This window comes from Muntiacus reevesi, chromosome 4 (assembly GCF_963930625.1).
Source record: "Muntiacus reevesi chromosome 4, mMunRee1.1, whole genome shotgun sequence".
NCBI classification, from domain to species: domain Eukaryota; kingdom Metazoa; phylum Chordata; class Mammalia; order Artiodactyla; family Cervidae; genus Muntiacus; species Muntiacus reevesi.
The window spans coordinates 69,913,976-69,934,350 of NC_089252.1; the positions used below are offsets into that span (position 1 = coordinate 69,913,976).

At 44.6% G+C, this 20,375-nt stretch overlaps 1 protein-coding gene across 2 annotated transcripts in view; it reads left to right on the top strand.

Moving 5' to 3' along the window:
* STAC (SH3 and cysteine rich domain) overlaps positions 1-20,375 on the top strand; it is a 113,798-nt gene that overhangs the window by 36,015 nt on the left and 57,408 nt on the right. Inside the window, exon 2 of one of the 2 annotated variants that reach the window (XM_065932970.1) lies at positions 7,302-7,548. In XM_065932970.1, the coding sequence (XP_065789042.1) occupies positions 7,302-7,548 (247 nt within the window). Of the gene's footprint in view, positions 1-7,268; positions 7,549-20,375 lie in introns of both variants that reach the window. The other variant, XM_065932969.1, reaches the window with a different exon arrangement.

Consider the following 20,375-nt stretch of genomic DNA (forward strand, 5'->3'; position numbering starts at 1 on the left):
TTATAAGAAGTATTGACCAAGGTATAGAGAAAAAGACATTCTCCTATACCAACCAGTATAGACAAACAAGTGTTCTTCCAGCACTAAAGCTCTTTATCTTTGCACATATGTGCAAAGATGTATGTACAAAATATTCATCCCAGTGTTGTTTATAATAGAAAATATGACAGTGAGAGTGAGGATAGACTCTTGTAATAAGCACACAGTCAGTAGTCAGTGCGTCAAAAAAGGCAGACGTTTATTTTTCCCTCACATAGACTCCAGGGTAAACTGTTTAGGTTAGCAGGGCAGCTCGACTCCGTGAGTCACCCAAGCACCCATTTCCTTCCAACACATGCTCCACCACCCTCTAGGGCATTGTTGTAAGCTCCACGGTTGAAGCAGGATCTACACCACTCCCTCACTGCAGCTGGAGCGAAGCAGGAAGAGCGGATGTGCAGGTATGCACCCAGCCTAGAGGTCTAGCTTCAGAAGTGACACGTGTCATTTCAGCATATTCCATGAGCAAGAACGCTGTCTCATTTCCTCATTTATCTGCCGAAAGCTTTGGGATATGTAATGTAACTGCATAGCCAGGAAGGGATGAAAATGAATTTTGGTAAACAAAAGCAGGTCTCTGCCTCAAAAAATACTAGAAGCAATCAAATATCCATCAATAGAGAAACGGTTAATCCAATACCTCCATTTTATGGAATATTAGACCACAATAAAAGAGTGAATTACATCCCCCGTGCTTTTTTTCCACTCACAAGACTGAGTTTAGCGCTATAATATGAGTATCATGGATCTGCCCATATATCTCCCTGAGTGAGATGAAAACTTGAGGACCAGGGGCATGCCATTACCTCTCCTTGTCCCTAGAGGGATATGTGACAAAGCAGATAATCAATAAGTATTTACTGAAGTGAAAAGATCCTTTTACCCACTTAGTTTAAAAAGCTTTTATTAAGTGGCTGCCTGAGTCTTCTCGGGCATCTTATCCACTCCTCAAATTTTTTCGTTTCTCTCCTTTGTTCTGTGTATTTCATCCCAGCCAATTTCTGTCCCCATCTCTTCTGGCTGTACTTTAAGAACACTAACTTCATTTTTTATTTATTTTTTTAAGTTTCTGGCTGTGTCCCACAGCATGTGGGATCCTTGTTCCCCGACCAGAGGTGTGGAACCTGTGACCCCTACATTGGAAGAGTCTTAACCACTGAATCACCAGCTGTGCATATATCAACCACGGAACAATCAAACATGTTTTAATAAATAAAGGAGTGCTTCAGTATGAACTCATGATTTTTTAATAGTTGTATAGATTCATGTAAAAATAAATATAGATATGTGTATATGGGTTTGTGAGTAGACATTAATGTATTTCCTAGTTCTGTCCCCTGAGATAGCTAAAGCCACTGACACCCCAATAGTAATAAGCACATCTGTACCCAGATAGCAGTTTAAAGTACCACTCCCCAGTAAAACTAACCAGGGCTCCTCAGGGAAATGCTGGCTCCAAGACTGGAATGAGGAGAATATGAGATAAGCCTGGAGAACCTGTAGCGTCAGAAAGTAAGGAAGTCTTCAGAGATAATCAGAGCACTTGGAAAAGGACACAGATTCAAACCTAAAGGAGCTTCCAGTGACCAAACCTGGGACAAGTTGAGCAACGAAATAAATAACAGTAGTACTAAACTGTAACTCGTAGAATAGAGAAAAGATCCATCAGTCCATACTAACAGAAATAGCCAATTGAATAAATAGATGAAAAGAGGAATTCTACAGTAGAATACTAATTAACATAGAAGGATAATGGAAGTAGAATATCACCATTAGGCAAGCACTGAGTAATGAAGTTTTACAGGCAGAAGTCATTGATGGATGCTAAAATTAGAAAACAAGTGTGTGATGAGAAACAGGATGTCTACATTGTCTCAAAGTAGTCCCCCTGTGTGAAACTCATTCATTATAAAGAGAAAAATACTTTGGAGTGGAACAGCCTGGCAAATATCACTTCAACCAAGTGACCAAAGTTAGTATCACCAGTAACAGGACAAATTGACATCAGATACCTCCTGATAGGCTGCACTGAGAAGAACACATCACTTTTGTCCTAATCTTAACCAAATAAATAAATATATATATATATGTGTGTGTATATATATATATATATATACACATAAATGTGTGTGTATATATATATATATATAAAAAACCAATATTAACCAAATAAATAAATATATATATATACACAAAAACGTGTGTGTATATATATATATATAAAACCAATCTTAACCAAATAAATAAATATATATATACACATAAATGTGTGTGTGTGTGTATATATATATATATATAAAACCTCAATTTAATAATGAGAAAACACCAGGCAAACTGAAATTGAAGAACATTCTACAAAATACTGCTTAGTAGTCTTCAAAAAATCAAAGTAAGAAAGACAAGAAAAGTGAGGACCTGATATAGGTTGAAGAGACTGTGACTGTGGAGGGACTTCCTGGTGGTTCAGTGATTAAGACGCAGCCTTCAAATGCAGGGGGTGCATGTTCAATCCCTGGTTGAGAAACAGGACCCCACATGTAGCAGGGTGCAGTCAAAAATTAAAAGTAAATAATTAAACAAACACAATGTTATAAATAAATTATACTTCAATTTTAAAAAGAGACTATGGAGATGTAACTAAATGCAATGTGTAATCCTTAATTGGGTCCTGAACCAGGAAAAAGACATTAGGGACAAACTGGAAAAAGTCAAATAAGATCTATAGATAATAGTTTTATATCAGTGTTAGTTTCTTGGTTACAATTAATTTATTATAAATGTTAACATTAGGGAAAAGTGAGTGAACCTTATATAGGGATCCTACTATTTTGCAATTCTTGTATTACTAAAGTTATTTTAAATAAAAGGTTTTAAAAAAGAATAGGTCATGCAGTTTTCACTGGATTGGTCTTTCATTGAGAAACACTCCAGAGCCCTGCTAAATTAGTGAAGAATTCCAAATAATTTTCTAACCATCTAATAGCTAATATTTAAAATCAGTAATTTTTTCCCTTCATTTGGCATAACCTAACTCTGGGTTTCTTTCTTAATTATCTGAAAGTAGCAATTCTGTTTATTTGAGTAAGGAAACTGCCCTAACCCGTATCTTATCTTTAGCTAAGTGGTTGTTAAAACCAAAGAATGCATCAGTGAGGCTTTGAACAGAGTTGGGATTCTACATGCTCTTCTGATTCTCCAGCCTGCCTTTACAAAGTGCAAGCTGTTAAACCAAAATCGTTTACTGGGTTCCTATAAATCTAATGTGCAGCTTTAGAGGGGTTCTGCAGTGCTTTGAAAATGAAAAGTCAAGGATCAGACATAGCATATAAAATACACAAAGGATTCAGCTTATAAATGGACTTAATCCATTAGCCACTTTTTTCAAGACCCAAGCAAGTTTTTCTTGAGTTAACACAATAAAAAATAGCAGAATGAGGGTATGAAAAAAGTCTCCAGATGTGGACCTAGATACTTGGGGTCAAGTTCTTCTTTTTAATTGAAGTATGTTTAACTTACAGTAGACTTCCCTGCTGGCTCAGACTATAAAGATTCTACCTGCAATGCAAGAGACCTGAGTTGGATCCCTGGGTCAGGAAGATCCCCTGGAGAAGGAAATGGCAACCCACTCCAGTATTCTTGCCTGGGAAATCCCATGGAGGGAGGAGGTTGGCAGGTGACAGCCCATGGGGTCGCAAAGAGTCAGACACGACTGAATAACTTAACTTTTGATTTTCAATATTGTATTAGTTTTCAGTGTACAACATACTGATTCAATATTTTTATGCATTATACTCCATATAAACTTATTATAAAATACTGACTATATTCCCTGTGCTGGCCATCTTTGCAACCTATTTTTTAAAAACTTTATTTTCTATTGGAATATAGTCAATTAACAAAGTTATGATAGTTTCAGGTAAACAGCAAAGGAATTCAGCCATAAATATACATGTGTTAATTGTCCCCAAAACTCCTCTCCCATCCCGGCTGCCACATAACATTGAGCAGAGTTTCATGTGTTATAGAGTAGGTCCTTGCTGATTGTCCATTTTAAATATAGCAGTGTGTACTTGACTGTCCCAAACCCTAACTATCCTTTTCCCCCATTCTTAACCCCTGGCAATGTAAGTTTGTCCTCTAAGTCTGTGAACCCGTTTCTGTTCTGTAAGTAAGTTCATTTGTATCATTTGTTTTTAGATTCCACGTATAATAGATGTCATATGATATTTCCCCTTCTGCCTGACTGACTTCATTCAGTATGACAATCTGGAGGTCCACCCATGCAACTTATTTTATAAATAAGTAGTAGTAGTTTGAATGTCTTATTATCCACATATATAGTATTTAATATTGTATATTGTACATATATAATTGTATACTATATTATATCAATATACAATATATATGCATGTATGTACTACATACTTCAATCACTTGCCCCCTGTTTAAGTCTGCCTTCCTTCAGCACCAGTCCAGTTTACAGCCAGAAGGACTTGACATGAAGAACGTGTGTTCTGTTTCTTTGCTAGCTCCAGGTTCTCACCTCTGTGTGACTCAGGCTCACAGAGTGAGTGGTTCATAGCACCCTCGTAGTTAGCTTTGATGGAGATGGAAGTTTCTCTTCAAAATAAGTACAGTGCTCCCAAGGGCTCGTGACTTTCTTCTTCTGTATAGTGAGGATGCACTAGATTATGGTTCAGTAACAAACACCCCAAGATAACCCAGGAGCACCTCCTTCTTCTCCTCTGTCAGGTCTAGCCCCTCTGCTGGGTCTGGGCTGTAGAACGGAGAGAAAGGACAAGAGTCTTGACGGCCCACAGCTTCTGACCTTTTCTGTAGGTTGTTGCTGCTTCTCTGGCTAGCCCTTTCTGGCTGATGACGCTCCACTACTAGTCTCAGCCGAGCTTCCCTTGAGGGCCCTGCAGGGTGTCCCCCCAGACCCCTCTCCCCAGAAAGCTCCCTGAAGTGGAGCACTGGCTTCACATAGCCACTGCCAACTTCAGACGGACAGCAAAGCACATTCCTAGCACGCATCTAAAAGGTGGGGAGAACAGCACTGTATTGCTGTTTACACACAGAAGATGCCCAAGTTAATGATTCAGAACACCAGCCATCTCTTCAGTGGATGACTCTGTGGGTCGACAGTTTGATGAGGATTGAGCTGGGCAGTTCCTCTGTTCTCATCTGGATCTTTGATTCCCTGCAGGGAGCAGGGTGGCTCTGCTTCTGCATCATTCGAGTGATGGGGGTGGTTTCTGGACCCTGTGTCTCCCATCGTCCTTCAGGCTACATCATGTTTGTGCAAATGGCAGCTGGGCAGGTTTCCGAGGTAGAAGACAAGTGTGCAGGACATCTTGAAGTCTGGGCTTGGAAATGGCTTTGAAGTTGCTTTTGCCACCTGCTGTTGGTCAAATACCCGCAAACCAACAGGATTCAAGGAGCTCCAGCTTGGATGGGCGGATCTTGAGGTCACTTTGCCAAGGAGCATGGGAAGGGTAAAGAGAATTGTGGCATCCACCCCAAGCACTAAACCCACCACATCTTCCTGATCTCCTGCAGGGAAGGCTGGGGGCTTGGTGCGGAGATGGCTAGGCTCGGCAAGTTCGATGAGGTCATCTGTGTGTCCAGTAGGGCTGTCTAATAAATGGAGGCCTTTATTAGAACAGTGTGATCAGCACTGTCTACAGCTTTGGGGCTTAGACATTAATTCCAGGCAATAGGCATGGATATTCAATTATGAGGGAAAAACTGCCTTTCAGGTGAAGTGACCTATGACAGGTCATGCAGCTGCCTGCCAAGTGGTTCATTTCTTTTGTCTGGACAGAGGGGACACTCTGCACTAAGAGCTGATGATTTAAAAGCATAATAAGAAGGGAGGAGAGGGTGAGACGTATGGAGAGAGTAACATGGAAACTTACGTTACCATCTGTAAAATAGATAGCCAACAGGAATTTGCTGTATGTCTCAGGAAACTCCAACAGGGGTGGGATAGGGCAGGAGGTGGGAGGGAGTTTCAAGAGGGAGGGGATGTATGAATACCTATGGCTGATTCGTGTTGAGGTTTGACAGTAAACAACAAAATTCTGTAAAGCGATTATCCTTCAATTAAAAAGTAAATTAATTTTAAAAAACCAAGCAATCAAAATAAAATGAGGTAGAAGGGTAAAAAAAAAAGCATAATAAGTAACCTAGACTTTTAAAAGGTCACTGTGGCTGGGATGGCAAGAGCAAGGTGGATGGCAATCTAAGCTGTCACTGGGACCCAGAATCTACCAGTCCTTGAAGCCTGTGGCAAGGAGCTTTTCTTTAAATTTATAGAGAACAGGTGCTTCCCTGGCAGTGCAGTGGTTAAGACTGCACTTTCAATGCAGGGGACATGAGTTCTATTCCTGATCAGGAAGCTAAGACCCCACATGCCTCATGGCCAAAAGAATGAAATAAATTTAATTTATAAAGACAAAGGGAACTTTGTGAAGGGTTTTGAACAACAGGCTCACGTGGTCACATCTGTGTTCCCAAAATATCCTCTCAGCTCCCATGGGAAGACTAGATTGGAGAGGCAGGCTGAACCAAACCGTGTTAGGATTCCTCCAGCCCATGTGGTGCTTCTTCATAGGTCCCAAAGGCAGAGGCGAGATGGCCTAGTTTTGCCAGGATCAAAACCAAGAGGCAGGGCAGGGGCGGAGTGGAGAAAGTCGGGTGGATAATTCCACATGGTGTTCTCCTCAAACACACACACACTTATCCACATGCTTTGGAGCCCAGCAGGCTTGGGAGGCTCTGGTTTGTGTTCTGTGATGCTTTAGCCACTTTAATTCCCGGTCAGTGGCCTCCTCTGCTTTGCTGTGTGAACAGACAAATGATGGCCAAGGGACCCCAGCAGAGAAAGGCCAGCACAGACCCCAGCATGATGGACCCAGCCTGTGATCCCAGGAGTTCATACACTTAATGTTTCCAGTGATTCCAATTCGAAAGGCAAACAGTATCCAAAACCATGAGCCATTTTGAAGCACATGGGTGGGTGCCCAGGGCAGCAGGGAGGAGGAGGAGGGGTGGAGTGGGGGCTGCTGACATCAGCCACCCCTGCAGGGACCCCCGTGCACCTCCACAGGAGCTGAGGGTGTTGGGAACGGAGCAGCCCACGGAACAGGCCTCACCCCCACCCCCCCAACACTCACAGCAAGAGTCTGCATGGTTGATCGTAAGTCTGTTCTGTCGTTGCATTGCAGCTCCAGAAACTAAAACGATCACTTTCTTTCAAGACCAAGAGTTTACGGAGCAAAAGTGCTGACAACTTCTTCCAGCGAACCAACAGCGACGTGAAGCTGCAGGCGGATGTGCTGGCGGAGGTCAGCCCCAGCTCCAGCCCGCTCCCTGCCCCCGGAAGCCTGACCTCCACACCCACCAGGGCCAGCCTGTACCCCAGCGGTGGTGGCAAGGCCCACGCCTTTCAGGAGCACATCTTCAAGAAGCCCACTTTCTGTGATGTCTGCAACCACATGATCGTGGGTAAGCCCTGCCCCTGTCCCCCTGCTGCCAGTCCCCGCATCTCTGGAAAGCCAGATGAGAGGGGTGCACCTGAGTCCAGGTCCCTGTGGACAGACTCTGAGACTGTTTGGCAGCGGGGAGGATCATTTGGGATCGTCTGGAGGAACACCAGGCTTCCCAGATGGCATTAGTGGTAAAGAACCCACATGCCAGTGCAGGAGACATAAGAGATGCAGGTTCAATCCCTGGGTGGGGAAGATGCCCTGGCGAAGGAAATGGCAACCCACTCCAGTATTCTTGCCTGGAGAATCCCCTGGACAGAGGAGTCTGGCAGGCTACAGTCCATAGAGTCACAGGGAATCGGACACGACTGAGCGACTTAGCATGCACGCACTCATGAGAGAACACTATGTGTCAAAGGGAAGGGAAGCAGGGCTGGGCAGAGGAGAAGCTGGGTGAGGTGCGGATGTGACAGAGCCTTCGGCTGCTCCCTGGAGTGCTCTCTGGCCCTGGTCAGTCATCTCGCTTTGAGGCCAGAGGTCCGGGACTTTGTACCCTGCATCACCTCTCACTGGATATCGGCAGCCCCCAGGTAGAGGGCCACATCTTGGACAAAGCGGCTCTTTTTAGCCAAGGGCAGTTAGCCGAGAGAGATTCTGTGGGAGGCAGCCAAGATACTGGGCTGTAAGGGGATCTGAGCGCTGCACTGCAGGGTCCATTCGTGTTTGCATGGCTGTGTCTGCCTGAGGTTACCTGGGCAGGGGTCTGTGGCGTGGTGAATGAGCGAGGCAGGCCGGTGTGGAAGGTAGGAGACGTCAGGGAGGCACTGACCCAGAACAGAGGGTTCAGTGGTAATGGTGATCACCGACTCTGGAACCCGGGAAGGACTCACTCCTGGTACCACAAAGAAATGGTAGTGGCCTGAGTGTCTTAGGGCTTGCGCCCAGAAGAAGAAAGTGACCTATAAGATGTCCCAACCGGAAGGAAACATAGCCATTCGGAATCACAGGCACAGGGGCTCCACACTTGACACCGCCTGCCTCGTGGCAGAAACCCAGTGACCAAACAGATAGGGGAAACCATAAAAGGAAGGGGACTTTGGGTGGGACCCAGAGTGAATTGAAACCAGTTATTTGAAGACAGCAGCATGTCCTAAGTGATTGACTGGTCCACTGCAGAACAAGGGAGGAGGGGGAAAGAGATGCCCACTTTGCTATCAAGGGGGCGGTTAGGATGCACCCACCCACCCTAGGAGAAGTTGAAGGGCAGAAACCCAGAATTAAGAGAGGAAATGAGGCTGAAAATCAAAAAGATGCAAAGCTGACCGAGTTGGGAGCTTGTCCTGCAGAGACGGAGCCAATCGAAGCCTGGAGCTCCTGGACCATGGCTGAGAGGGATGCAGGTGTGGGAGACAGCCCTTCCCCACCTGGGGTCCCAGGGCTAGACCCACACCGTACCTTCTGCTCACTTATGGCCTGGGTGCTGTGGCACTGGGCTGGCCAAGGCTTGAGACAAGAATACTTTAAGATCAAGAGCCTGATTCCCAAGCTGGGAGCCAGGGCTCCATGTGACCCTGACATGTTGTTCCTCTCGCCTTCCAGCTCCTCAGCCCTGACACCCACCTCTCCCAGCCCCCAGTTTCCCCTCAAGTGCCCAGAGTCTCTTCTGAGCATGACAGTTGTCTTAGGCCGGATTCCCCAGAAGCAGAGCTGAGACAGGGACAAACATGCCCGTGATCTGTTGAGAGGACGAAAAAGGAGAAATGGAAACCGATGGGCAAGGGAGGGACTAAACTAGGACGTGGTCTTGGGTGGATCTTGCAGGAGGGCTGGAGCATGAGTTTCAGCAGTTGGTCCTTCCTCAAGGCCAGCCTTTGGTATCAGTGGGCTTCCCTTCTCCTTCTATGATGGAGGTCATTTCAAACCCCTGAGCAAAGTGGTTCGTGCTCTGCTGAAGGCAGTTCTCTCGAGAAAAGGGGCAGCTGTGAGCTCTGACCAGCCAGCAGGGATACCCCTGGTGTATTAGTGGGGTTTTGCTACTAAAACAAGTCACTACAAACTTGGTAATTTAAAACAATAGTTTTATCATCTTCTAGTTCTGGAGATCAGAAGGCCACAGTGAGTCTCATGGGACTGAAATCAAGGTGTGCAAAGAGCTGCAGTCCTTTCTGGAGGTTGTAGGGAAGAATCCGTGTTCTTGTCTTTTCCAGCTTCTAGCGGCTACGTGCACCTTGGCTTGTGGCCCCTCGTCATCTTCAGTGCAGTGAAGCAGGGCCATGGCAAGTCACACCACCATCCCTTTGGTCCTGACTCTCCCCTTTCCCAAGGACCCTTGTGATTATACTGGACCTACCTGAATAAACCAGCATGACCTTCCCATCTCAGAGTCACCTGATCAGCAACCTTACTTCCACTTGCACCCTTGAGTTCCCCTTGCCACATAACGTAGTCATCCAACCTCTGGGGATTAGGTCATGGACATCTTTGGGAGGCCTTTGTTCTGCCTATTCACGCCCAGGAAAGAGTATCTGGGCAGGGCATCAGCAGTGCCCACCACAGCAGTGGAAGAAAGCCTGAGCTAAAGATCACAGGACTGGCCTCTGTTGATTCCTTTCCATCCTGGCTCTGATACCAGTCATGTGAGTTCAATCCTTGGGTCAGGAAGATCCCCTGGAGGAGGGCATGACAACACACTGCAGTATTCCTGTCTGGAGAATCCCCTGGACAGAGGAGCCTGGCAGGCTACAGTCCGTAGGGTTGCAAAGAGTCGGTCACCACTGAAGCAACTTAGCACAACCGTGTTTTTTGTGCACCCTGAAGATTGTCTATGATTCTGCATTTCCTACTTTGTGAGGGATGTGAACAAGTGAGCAGGCATCTAGAAGAAAGTGATCAGAGTGGTGAGTGCATGCCAGGATACGACTGTGAGGAAACTCTGGGAGTTTGATTTGGAAAAGACTTTGGGTGTGCAACGGTGTTTTAAAATCCTGTATTGGAAAAGTCAAGAGACTCACTTTCTATGACTTTAGAGGGAAGAGTTGGGAACCAGGGGTAAAGCTAAAAGGCAAATAAATTTCAGGGAGAAGATAACCGTGTAACTGATGTAACTGACTGGTAACTGAATGGTTTACCTTCTGAGTAGCAAGTAGTTTTAACTTCTCCCAGATGTAGATTGTCTTAAAGTAGGCCCCCTTCTTAACTGTCTGATATTCTTTGAAATGAGATTTGGAATGTTTGCCGCTTCCCAGAGAGTTCAGTGTCTGTCATCAGCCATGGACATATCAGTGGTTTCCAACATGGCCAGGACCAAGTTGAGTGGTGCCCCTCACCAAGACCCCGTTAAGGGGGAGGGGTGATTCAAAATGGGGAGCAACGTCAGCCCCTCTTGCAGCCACGCACACAGGCCTGTCCTCACCCTCAGAAAACCTTTATGTAACCACACTCTCATTTTCTAGTCACTTTCATTATTCATATTCTTCCTTCCAACAAGCCACAGTTAGCAACAGTGCTTTGCGTCAGTCAAGGATTTCCGGGAAAAGTGTCACAACTGCTTTAAGATTCCAGCTTCCTTTTACTATTACTTAGCATCTTCAGGCATTGGAGAAGGAAATGGCAACCCACTCCAGCGTTCTTGCCTGGAGAATCCCAGGGACGGGGGAGCCTGGTGGGCTGCCGTCTATAGGGTCGCACAGAGTCGGACACGACTGAAGCGGCTCAGCGGCAGCAGCAGCATCTTCAGATCTGCTGGGGTTCGGCTGATCCAGACTCAGCTCAGTTATCGCATCTTCTGTCTCTTCCTTATCTCTCACCCTGTCCTTGGATGCGTGGGTCTGGTCAAGCCATGTCCTTCTAATGGCAAAGACAAATGGAACTGTACAAAGCTCCCTAGGACCTTGGGTTGGAGGTCGTGCCCTTTGACTTCTGCGGACACTCCACCAGAATGTGGGTCAAACCCTTGTCTATGAATGGAGAATACACTCTGCCCCTAGCAGCAGGGACAGCAGAGCCACCTGTCAGAGGACAGGGTGAAAAATGTTAATAATCCAGCCCATCACCAGGCTTAGGATGGCTCTGCATCATGGAGCCTTGCTTGTCTGGGAGACACTGCTGAGTCTTGGAGCTGAACCACCTTCCATGTCCCTTCTGCATCTGGAAGTGATGCCTGGCTCCTGACTGTTTCCATGGCAGGGGTTTGGATGGAGGGTCAGGGAGGTGGGGCAGGTTGTTCATCATCTCTCATGCTCAGAACTCTGAGGCAGTTTGGTCTCCAACTTGGTTTTCGTGTCTGCCTTCCCTGCTTTGGAATCCAACGCTTCACTTTCAGTTTCCACACAGATTTCCACCAGGCCTTTTCAAGGCAGTGCTATTCATAACCTTTAAATAGGTGGTCATGAGTCTCTATTTTCCATCTCATTGTGACGAGTGTGAAAAGACAAACAGCCCATGTCTTTTTAAAACAAGTAACGGAAATGAATTCATCTCTGAGGAATGTAACATTCCTTAACCCTAAGGAGGATTCCAGGTACACCTCAAGTACAGCAACAGTTTGGAACGGTTCTGTTTTGAAAAATCACACTCCCCAAAATGCTTTGTGTTAAAGAGACTCTCACGCTCCTTTTCTCTTCTGGAATTAAATGTATAGTGTAACTGCCTTTTTATCTTAAGAAAGAGATTAAAAACAATCAACAAGGCACACTGCTCTTTTCAAAGATGAAAACCACATAAAGCTAATAGAGGTTCCTTCTCTGAATGGAGAAAAGGGATTAGAGAGGCGATGTGAGGTCGAAGGGGACGGGTAAGGAGAGACGGCATGGGAAGGAGGCAAGCAGAGGCGAGGGGTTAGGTGAAGCGGAGGCTGACTGGGCGTCATCCTTCCCGAAACACTGCACAGGACTCGTGATCTGTGAGAGAGCACAGCTGACTGACCTTCCCCTTTTCATTTCTTTTCATTTCTATGCGTTTATTTATTTTTATTTTTGGCTACGCTGGATCTTTGTGGCGGTACATGGCTTTCTCATTGCGGTGGCTTCTCTTGTTGCAGAGCACGAGCTCTGGGGCTCGTGGGCTCAGTAGTCGTGGCTCGTGAGCTCTAGAGCGTGGGCTCAGTAGTTGCGGCCCTCGGGCTTAGCTGCTCCACGGCATGTTGAATTTTCCCAGTCCAGGGATTGAACCAGTGTCCCTGCATCGGCAGGTGGATTCTTAACCAATGGACCACCAGGGAAGTCCTGCCTGTTTCTTTACTCTGCAAACCTACTCTACAGAGACATAAGCCTCTGCAGAGTCTCTACATAATCAACTGAAGCTTTGTTTTCTTCAGGCCACTGGTCATCTTCATATTCTAAATTCTAAGGGAAAACCACCTGATGTTAACCCCCTAGAATGGCATTCCAGGGAACTTATTAAAGCAGGTTTTTTTTTTCCTTTCAGCTGAGAACCGAGGGTGACGTTAATGATGACCAAGAAAAATCAAATCTCACTTGTGTAGTTTCTAGCTGACGGACATTTATTTAACAGAATCCAGCATCCTCACTGTTGAGAACTTCTAACTTGGAAGAGACATGCAGAGCTGGGTTTCCAAGGTCTCACGTGTGTGCCTCCCCTGGCTGCCTGGCCTGAAACCTGGAAAGGCTGAACATTTGCCACAGGAGAGTGGCAGTAAAAGTAGACCGGTACCGCAGTCTCATTCCCTGCCCATCTCTTTCTCTGCCCATTTCCTTGACTCGTTTACTCCATCCTACAGCCAGTGTTGGACCTGACCTTGGACTTGACACCTGAGACTGCTCCTCCCCTGCTGACCTGCCCCCTACTAATCTAATCTTGCCTCCAGAACATGACTAGCCTTTTTGATCACCTCCATCCCAGAAATGTTACCTATGCAAACCACAGATGGTCAAGCCAACTTTTCATGGAGACATGAGAGAAGTAGGCAGTCAGGTGTGTTTACCAGCCCCAGTGCTGGACGCCACATCCTTTGAGTCAGGAGGACTCAGGACCCAGTCTTAGACTAGGAGAATCCTCTTGTACTTGGTTAGAAGGAAATGCTTTCTCTATGAAAACAATCCACTCTTGCCATCCTTAGATCCTAGCAGTGGGAGTTAGTGTTGGGGACTCATCTTCACTGGGCACCCACTACTAGATGTATTCCATCTAGGGCACTCTGTCTTTACACTGAACTGTCTGCAATGACTCATTTCAGGAGAGCATTGAAGTTCCTTGTGGTAATCTGCATCTCATTGGAATTAAAGGCTTGAACAAGTCAATATGTACTGTTAGAATAACTACCTCATTGCGTGAGTCCATCCCATCAATTAAGGAGGTTTTCCCAAGAGACTCCGTTCTGTTTACTGCCGGATACCTTCTTCCCAGAACTATTTTTGGTGTTTTTTAAGGCATGATCTGGTCTGATGTTGGTGCCTGTTCCCACAGCAGCCAGCACAGCACACACCTGGCTCATAGTGAGTACTTTAAAAAGAGCAGTGAATGGGTGGGCAGAAAAGTCACCAGCCTTAAATGCCAAGAAACAGAAGAGCATGGAAAACTCCCTAATCGTTTGAAAGCTGCTCCCCTGGCATATCAGGTCCCCACCGTGCCCAAAAGGAAGCTGGGCTCAGAAGCCCTATTTTCTCATCTGACAATGTTCTCTTCATTCCTCCCTTGTGTTGTGTATTTTAATGAGAAGTTACCCCGCACACAAATGGTCATAGCAGGGATTCCTTCACTGTGAATTGTATCCGTAGCCAAATGAAATGACATCCAATTCCATTGAATACTTAAATTTTTTATTGATGTTTAGTTGCTTTCCAGTGTCATCTTAGTTTCTGCTGTATAGCCAAGTGATTCAGCAACACGTGTACATATATTCCCCCTTTTTTGGATTTTCTTCCCATTTAAGTCACCGCAGAGCATTCAGTAGAGTTCCCTGTGCTGTGTAGTAGGTTCTCATCAGATTTCTGTTTTGTACACAGTAGGGTATATATGCCAGTCCCCGTCTCCCAGTTCATCCCACCTCTCCCCCTTGGTGTCCATACACTCATTCTCTATGTCTCTGTCTCTATTTCTGCTTTGCAGATAGGTTTGTCCGTACCGTTTTTCTAGATTCCACATATATGCCTTAATATGTGATACTCATTTTTCTCTTTCTGACTTCACTGTATGACAGTCTCTAGATCCATCCATATCTCTGCAAATGGCACAGTTTTTTTTTCCTTTTTATGACTGATATTTCATTATGCCATATTTTATGGACATTTAGGTTGCTTCCATGTCTGGCTATTTTAAATAGTGATGCAGTGAACATTAGGATGCATGTGTCTTTTAGAATTATGGTTTTCCCCAGATATGCCTAGGAGTGGAATTGCTGGGTCATTTGGGGTTCTATTTTTAATTTTTTAATTTTTTAAGGGACCTCCATACTGTTCTCTATAGTGACTGTATCAATTTACAGCCCCACTAACAGTGTAGGAAGTTTCCCTTTTCTTCACACCCTCTCCAGCATTTATTGTTTGTAGATTTTTTTCTTGATGGTCATTCTGACCAGCGTAAGGTGGTACATCATTATAGTTTTGTCTTACATTTCTCTAATAATTAGTGATATTGAACATCTTTTCATGTGCCTCTTGACATCTGCATGTCTTCTTTGGAGAAATGTCTATTTAGATCTTCCACCCAGTTTTTGACTGGGTTGTTTGTTTGTTTTTTTATACTGAGCTGCATGAGTTGTTTCTATATTTTGGAGATTAATCCCTTGTCAGTTGCTTCATTTGCAAATATTTTCTCCCATTCCAAAGGTTGTCTTTTCATCTTGTTTATGGTTTCCTTTGCTGTGCAAAAGCTTTCAAGTTTAATTAGATCCCATTTATTTATTTTTATTTTTATTCTCATTGCTCTAGAAGGTGGGTCAAAAAAAATCTTGTGATTTATGTCAGCAAGTGTTCTGAATACTTCTGTCATGAATTTCACTATTAATGCCTCCACTTAAGTTTTTTATATTTGCCTGAAACACCTCTATCAGCCTGTAATTTCAAACCTTTTTTTGTCATGTGTTCTATGTGCTTCTTTTGAAAATAAACATAATTGGATTTTAGATTTATTAAAAAGTGAGAATATGGTATTTTTACTTCTCTATTGTTCCAAATAAGCCTACTGAGGTTTTAATCATAACTCCCATCCTCCAGCAATAGTATTTCAACTTCTTGTTTTTGTAAATAAGTACAACACTCTTACCAATCTAGAATTTTATTGTTATTCCAATATTTTGCAATTCAGACATTTGATTGAAAATAAATCTTAAGATATATACACCTTTTTATAACAAGATTTGTACATCGATTTAGACATTTCCAGGTTTAACTGATTCTAGTATTTACCACCAGCTCTATTCTTACATAATGTCTCCATTCTTCAGCTCTTATTTTTGTTTCTCAGTTGTTCAGTAATATTTTTCCAGAGGATATAAGTATAAAGGGCATAAGGGAGGTCATTGCCATGGGCCCCCTTGCTTAGCTGATGAACCTCTCGCAGACTGGGGCAAAATGGTGAGCAGAGTCCACTCCAGGAATTCCCATGGCTTCCACTCAGGCTGTTCTGCATCTCTGTCCCCTGTCCACTCTGCTCTCGCTGATGCTATTTGCACACTCTCCTCTTTTACTTCAGTGCACGAAATCCAGAGATCTTAGAACTGCTGCTCTATGATAGTAACTAAATCATCTGTACCGTTAGTTTTGACCTTCACTTCTTTTAATAAAGATTTTGATTATGGAAACTGTTTGCTCTCCTATATTTCCTATGCATTCTTTCAGGGGTTTTTTATTCCTTCTTTTGACTCCTTTATCATAGTATCTGATTCTCTTGTATTTTATTATCAGCTAAAAGAAGATGCTGTTTACAGTTGTTTTCTGTTTAGTATAATCTGATCCTTAATGAATGCTGTCACGTAGACAAGGTGAATAGCAGATGTCTCTGTGCATACTCCAGAGGGCAGGGTGCTTCTCGTGATGCACCGTGTTTGCTGTGGCAGCCTCGGCGCTCAGCCTGGCACCCAGCCTGTAACAGGTGTTCAATGTGAATTTGTTGAATGAATGAACAGATAAATGGATGATCAGCCATTGATAACTATTATCATCAGAATTATGATTATGATTACTTTTATTGCACACAAAAATGTCCACCATTAAAAAGGTAGAACTGTGGGTAATCTCAATAGCTATAGATCCGCCAAACATTGAGCGCCAGTTGTGTACCAGCCCAGTGCTGATGTCTGACACCTTCATAAGTTCAAGTGAGGAGACTGGGAGGCACCCAAGGAGAAGGGACTGGGATTATGTAGAAGCTGGAAGAAGTGAGGAGGAGCCGTTTACTCTTCCAGCTGAAGACCTGCTGGCCTCTTTCTGTGCAGATCCTGCCGTGTCCAGTGGGCAGGGTGGGTTTAAGAGGCCTCATGATGCCTGCCTTCCAGGGCCATCCCACCTGCTCACTCCCATCCAGGGGCATCAGACTGGGTGTCCTAAAGCCACACCACTGATGGGAGAACATCTGAATCCTGTTGGGGGGACCAGTTTGGGGAAGCCAAGAACCAAAGAAACTGTTACAGTCTGGTTCATCTCAGTGCTGTTGGCCGCACTTCCACTCCGTGTCTGAAATTGCTTTTCTAAAGGTACACATGTTGTGACACTGGGATGACATGGACTCTGCCTCCCGCGCTGCCCTGAAACGTCTCGTGATGGTTGAAAAGGGACCATGTGGTGATGGATCTTTATATGCATAAAGATTCCACAAGTTGCAGGCACTGCTGCTATATCCTCGCAGTGTAAGGAAGAACATGCAAGACTTCATTCCTGCGAACTGTTCATTTTGCTAGTAATTGACCAAAGTCTTAAATGGTAGAATTTGGGAGGAAAATGTGACAAATAAAAGGTAGCCAGAGGAAAGAGACTGTCCCTCTTAAATCATCCATCATGATGTTTGCAAGTGTTTTGGTGATTTCTAGAATCATGCCATTGAAGTGATTTTCACAGAAATAATTTTGTTGTGCCCCAAAGAAGAGATCTGCACTTCAGGAGACCTTCAACATCATATCTTAGTGGAGAGAAATGACAATACAGGAGAGTGTTTTCACTGCATAAATAACTGGCCAGATGGGGGAGGATGCTAATTCAAGGTGGTCTTTGATTATATTTTTAGTTATTCCCTTCAGGTCCAGGTCACCAGCTAGATGCTACTTAGTAATATTATACCCAATAGATTCTGAATATATATACTTCCATGTTCTCCTGAGACTTTCTGTGCTTCATTTATTTTCTCCTTGTCCCACCTGCCAAGAAAGTAAAAAGCTGCCTAGGGCAGAAGGAAAGGAGAGAAATTAGTCAAGGTGGAGTTGAGGAGACAGAAAGTAGACAGTGCATTCTGGATACACTTTAAGCATTTTCTAAACTTGCAGCTGCAAAACGTTTTCCTGACTGTGATGTTGCTGATTTATGCTTTCCTGCTTGAAGTTAAGACCAAGTCATGACAGACAAATGTAGAAGGGACCCATGATTAATTCTGTGTTTGGAAGCTAGGGATCTCCAGGGACAGGCCATCTCCTGTTACAGACGTGGGACAGAGATCTGTTGGAAGATGCGTGTAGGGCAGGGAATGCTCCACTGACCTATTTTAGAAAGGTCCCTTTGCTTGCACAGCTACAGAGATACCACGTAAATGACAGAACTGGGCCAGCAGTGAAAGAAAATAGGACAGCCCTTCGTGTGTGTCTGGGGCTCAGAGCATCCAGCAGGTGTGTATGTGTGTGTATGTCTGTGGGAGACACCTACGCACTGGCTTCCCTGGTGGTTCAGATGGTAAAGGATCTGCCTGCCATGCAGGAGACCCAGGTTCGATCCCTGGGTGGAAAGATTCCCTAGAGAAGGGAATGGCAACCCACTCCAGCAATCTTAGCTGGAGAATTCCATGGACAGAAGAGCCTGGTGGGCTACAGTCCATGGGCCGAAAAGAGTTGGACACAACTGAGTGATTAACACTTTCTTACACTTTTCTTACGCACTGTGATGCAGACACTGGTTGCTGAACCCGGAAAAACAAAGCATAGATTATTCTATCATGTGCTAAGCTTACCTGGAAAGAAAACCCAGAAGCTTATAGCTGCCCTGTACTCCTTGCCCCAACAGTGTGACAGCAGGCAAGCACAGGAGTGTGCACATATATACCTGTATGCTTGTGTGCACACCACACACACACACACTTCGCCTCCAGTCAGGGAAATGTGAGTTTCCATTAACATGGCAGGCACATGGTTTCAAGAGTTGACATCTGCTTCATTCTGATCCCTTACAATCTAATATCCAAGCTCCATAAGGCCATACAGATAAGTGACAAGAATGACTGTAATCAGAGACAGAAACCAGCCTGAGTTTGACCCAAAAGGACTCTGTCCCTTTGGGTGAGATCACCCTGACAGACCTCTTTGGGAAGGAGATTTCACAGAATGTTTTCTGAGCATCCCTTTCCTCATTTTAGAAATAGAAATACCTCTCTGACAGATGTGGCATAGAGATTCAGTGAGACAGTGCCCGAAACAGTGGTGCCCAGTTAGCAAACAGTGAGATCCAGGGATCCAGGCTTTTCCTGTCCTGCAAGCCTGGAGGCGTGTGTTGCTGCTGGCCAGCCTCCCTCCCAAGCGCTGGTCTCTCACTTCAGCTACCAGAACTCTGCTGCCCAGATGCCATGTGAATGCGGAAACGCCTACATCTTCCCACAGCATCACCCGCCCCTGTAAAACCTGCTGCTTTACTGCTGGCCTCTTCTGCTGAGGCTCATAGCACCCAGAACCTCAAGGCCATCTTTGATTCCTCCCAACCCCTCTCTCTGGAAACCCAGCCCATGAGCAGAACCCTCTGTCAGTTCACCTTCTGTGACTTTTCCACGGCCAAGTCCTTCCTCTCTTCCCTCTGCTCCAGCCCCAGTCCACAATTCAGCACACCTCACCTGAGCTGTTCCAAGCACTCCATAAACTATGTTCTCTTATCCATTTCCACCACCTCATCCTCTTTACACTGCTGCCAACCCTCTTCTGAAAGCAGACTGCCTTCGAATTTCTGCTTTTCTTAGGAATGCTTGCCCTACCTGGTTGCCCAAAGAATTGAACTCAAGTCCTTAGCTTGATGCTTATTCTAAATCCTCCAGTAGCTGACAGAGGCAAAGAAATAAGGGCTCTGTACCATCAGATTTATAGAAGTGAAACTTTGTCCACTGCCCTGACAGTCATCATCACTGGCCCTAGTGAACACCTGCAAGTGGGTCATTGCAAGCAGATTCAAAACACAGAGCTTCAAGACAGATCCAGCAGAGAGGCACAATGGTGCAGAGAGGGCAGGATGGGTATTTGCATTCCACTCTGTCTTTGGTAGATCAAGTGACCTTGGACAATTAATTTACCTTCCCTCAATCCCAGTGTCTTTTTAAAAATTTTTATTGAAATACAGTTGATTTACAGTCTTACGTTAGTTTCAGGTGTAGAGCAAAGTGATTTAGTCATATGCAGGAATATATATTCTCTTTTTACATTCTCTTCTATTATAGATTATTATAATATATTAAGTATAGTTCCTTGTGTTATACAGTAGATTCTTCTTGTTTATCTATTTTATGTATAGTGGTGGGTGTATATTTTAATCCCAAACTCCTAGTTTATCCAGGCCATGGCTCCTCTTTGGTTAACTATAAATTTATTTTCTATGTTTTTGAGTCTATTTCTGTTTTGTAAACAAGTTCATTTGTACCAGTCTTTAGATTTCACATATAAGCCATATTGTATGGTATTTGTCTTTCTCTGTCTGGCTTTCTTCACTTGGTGTG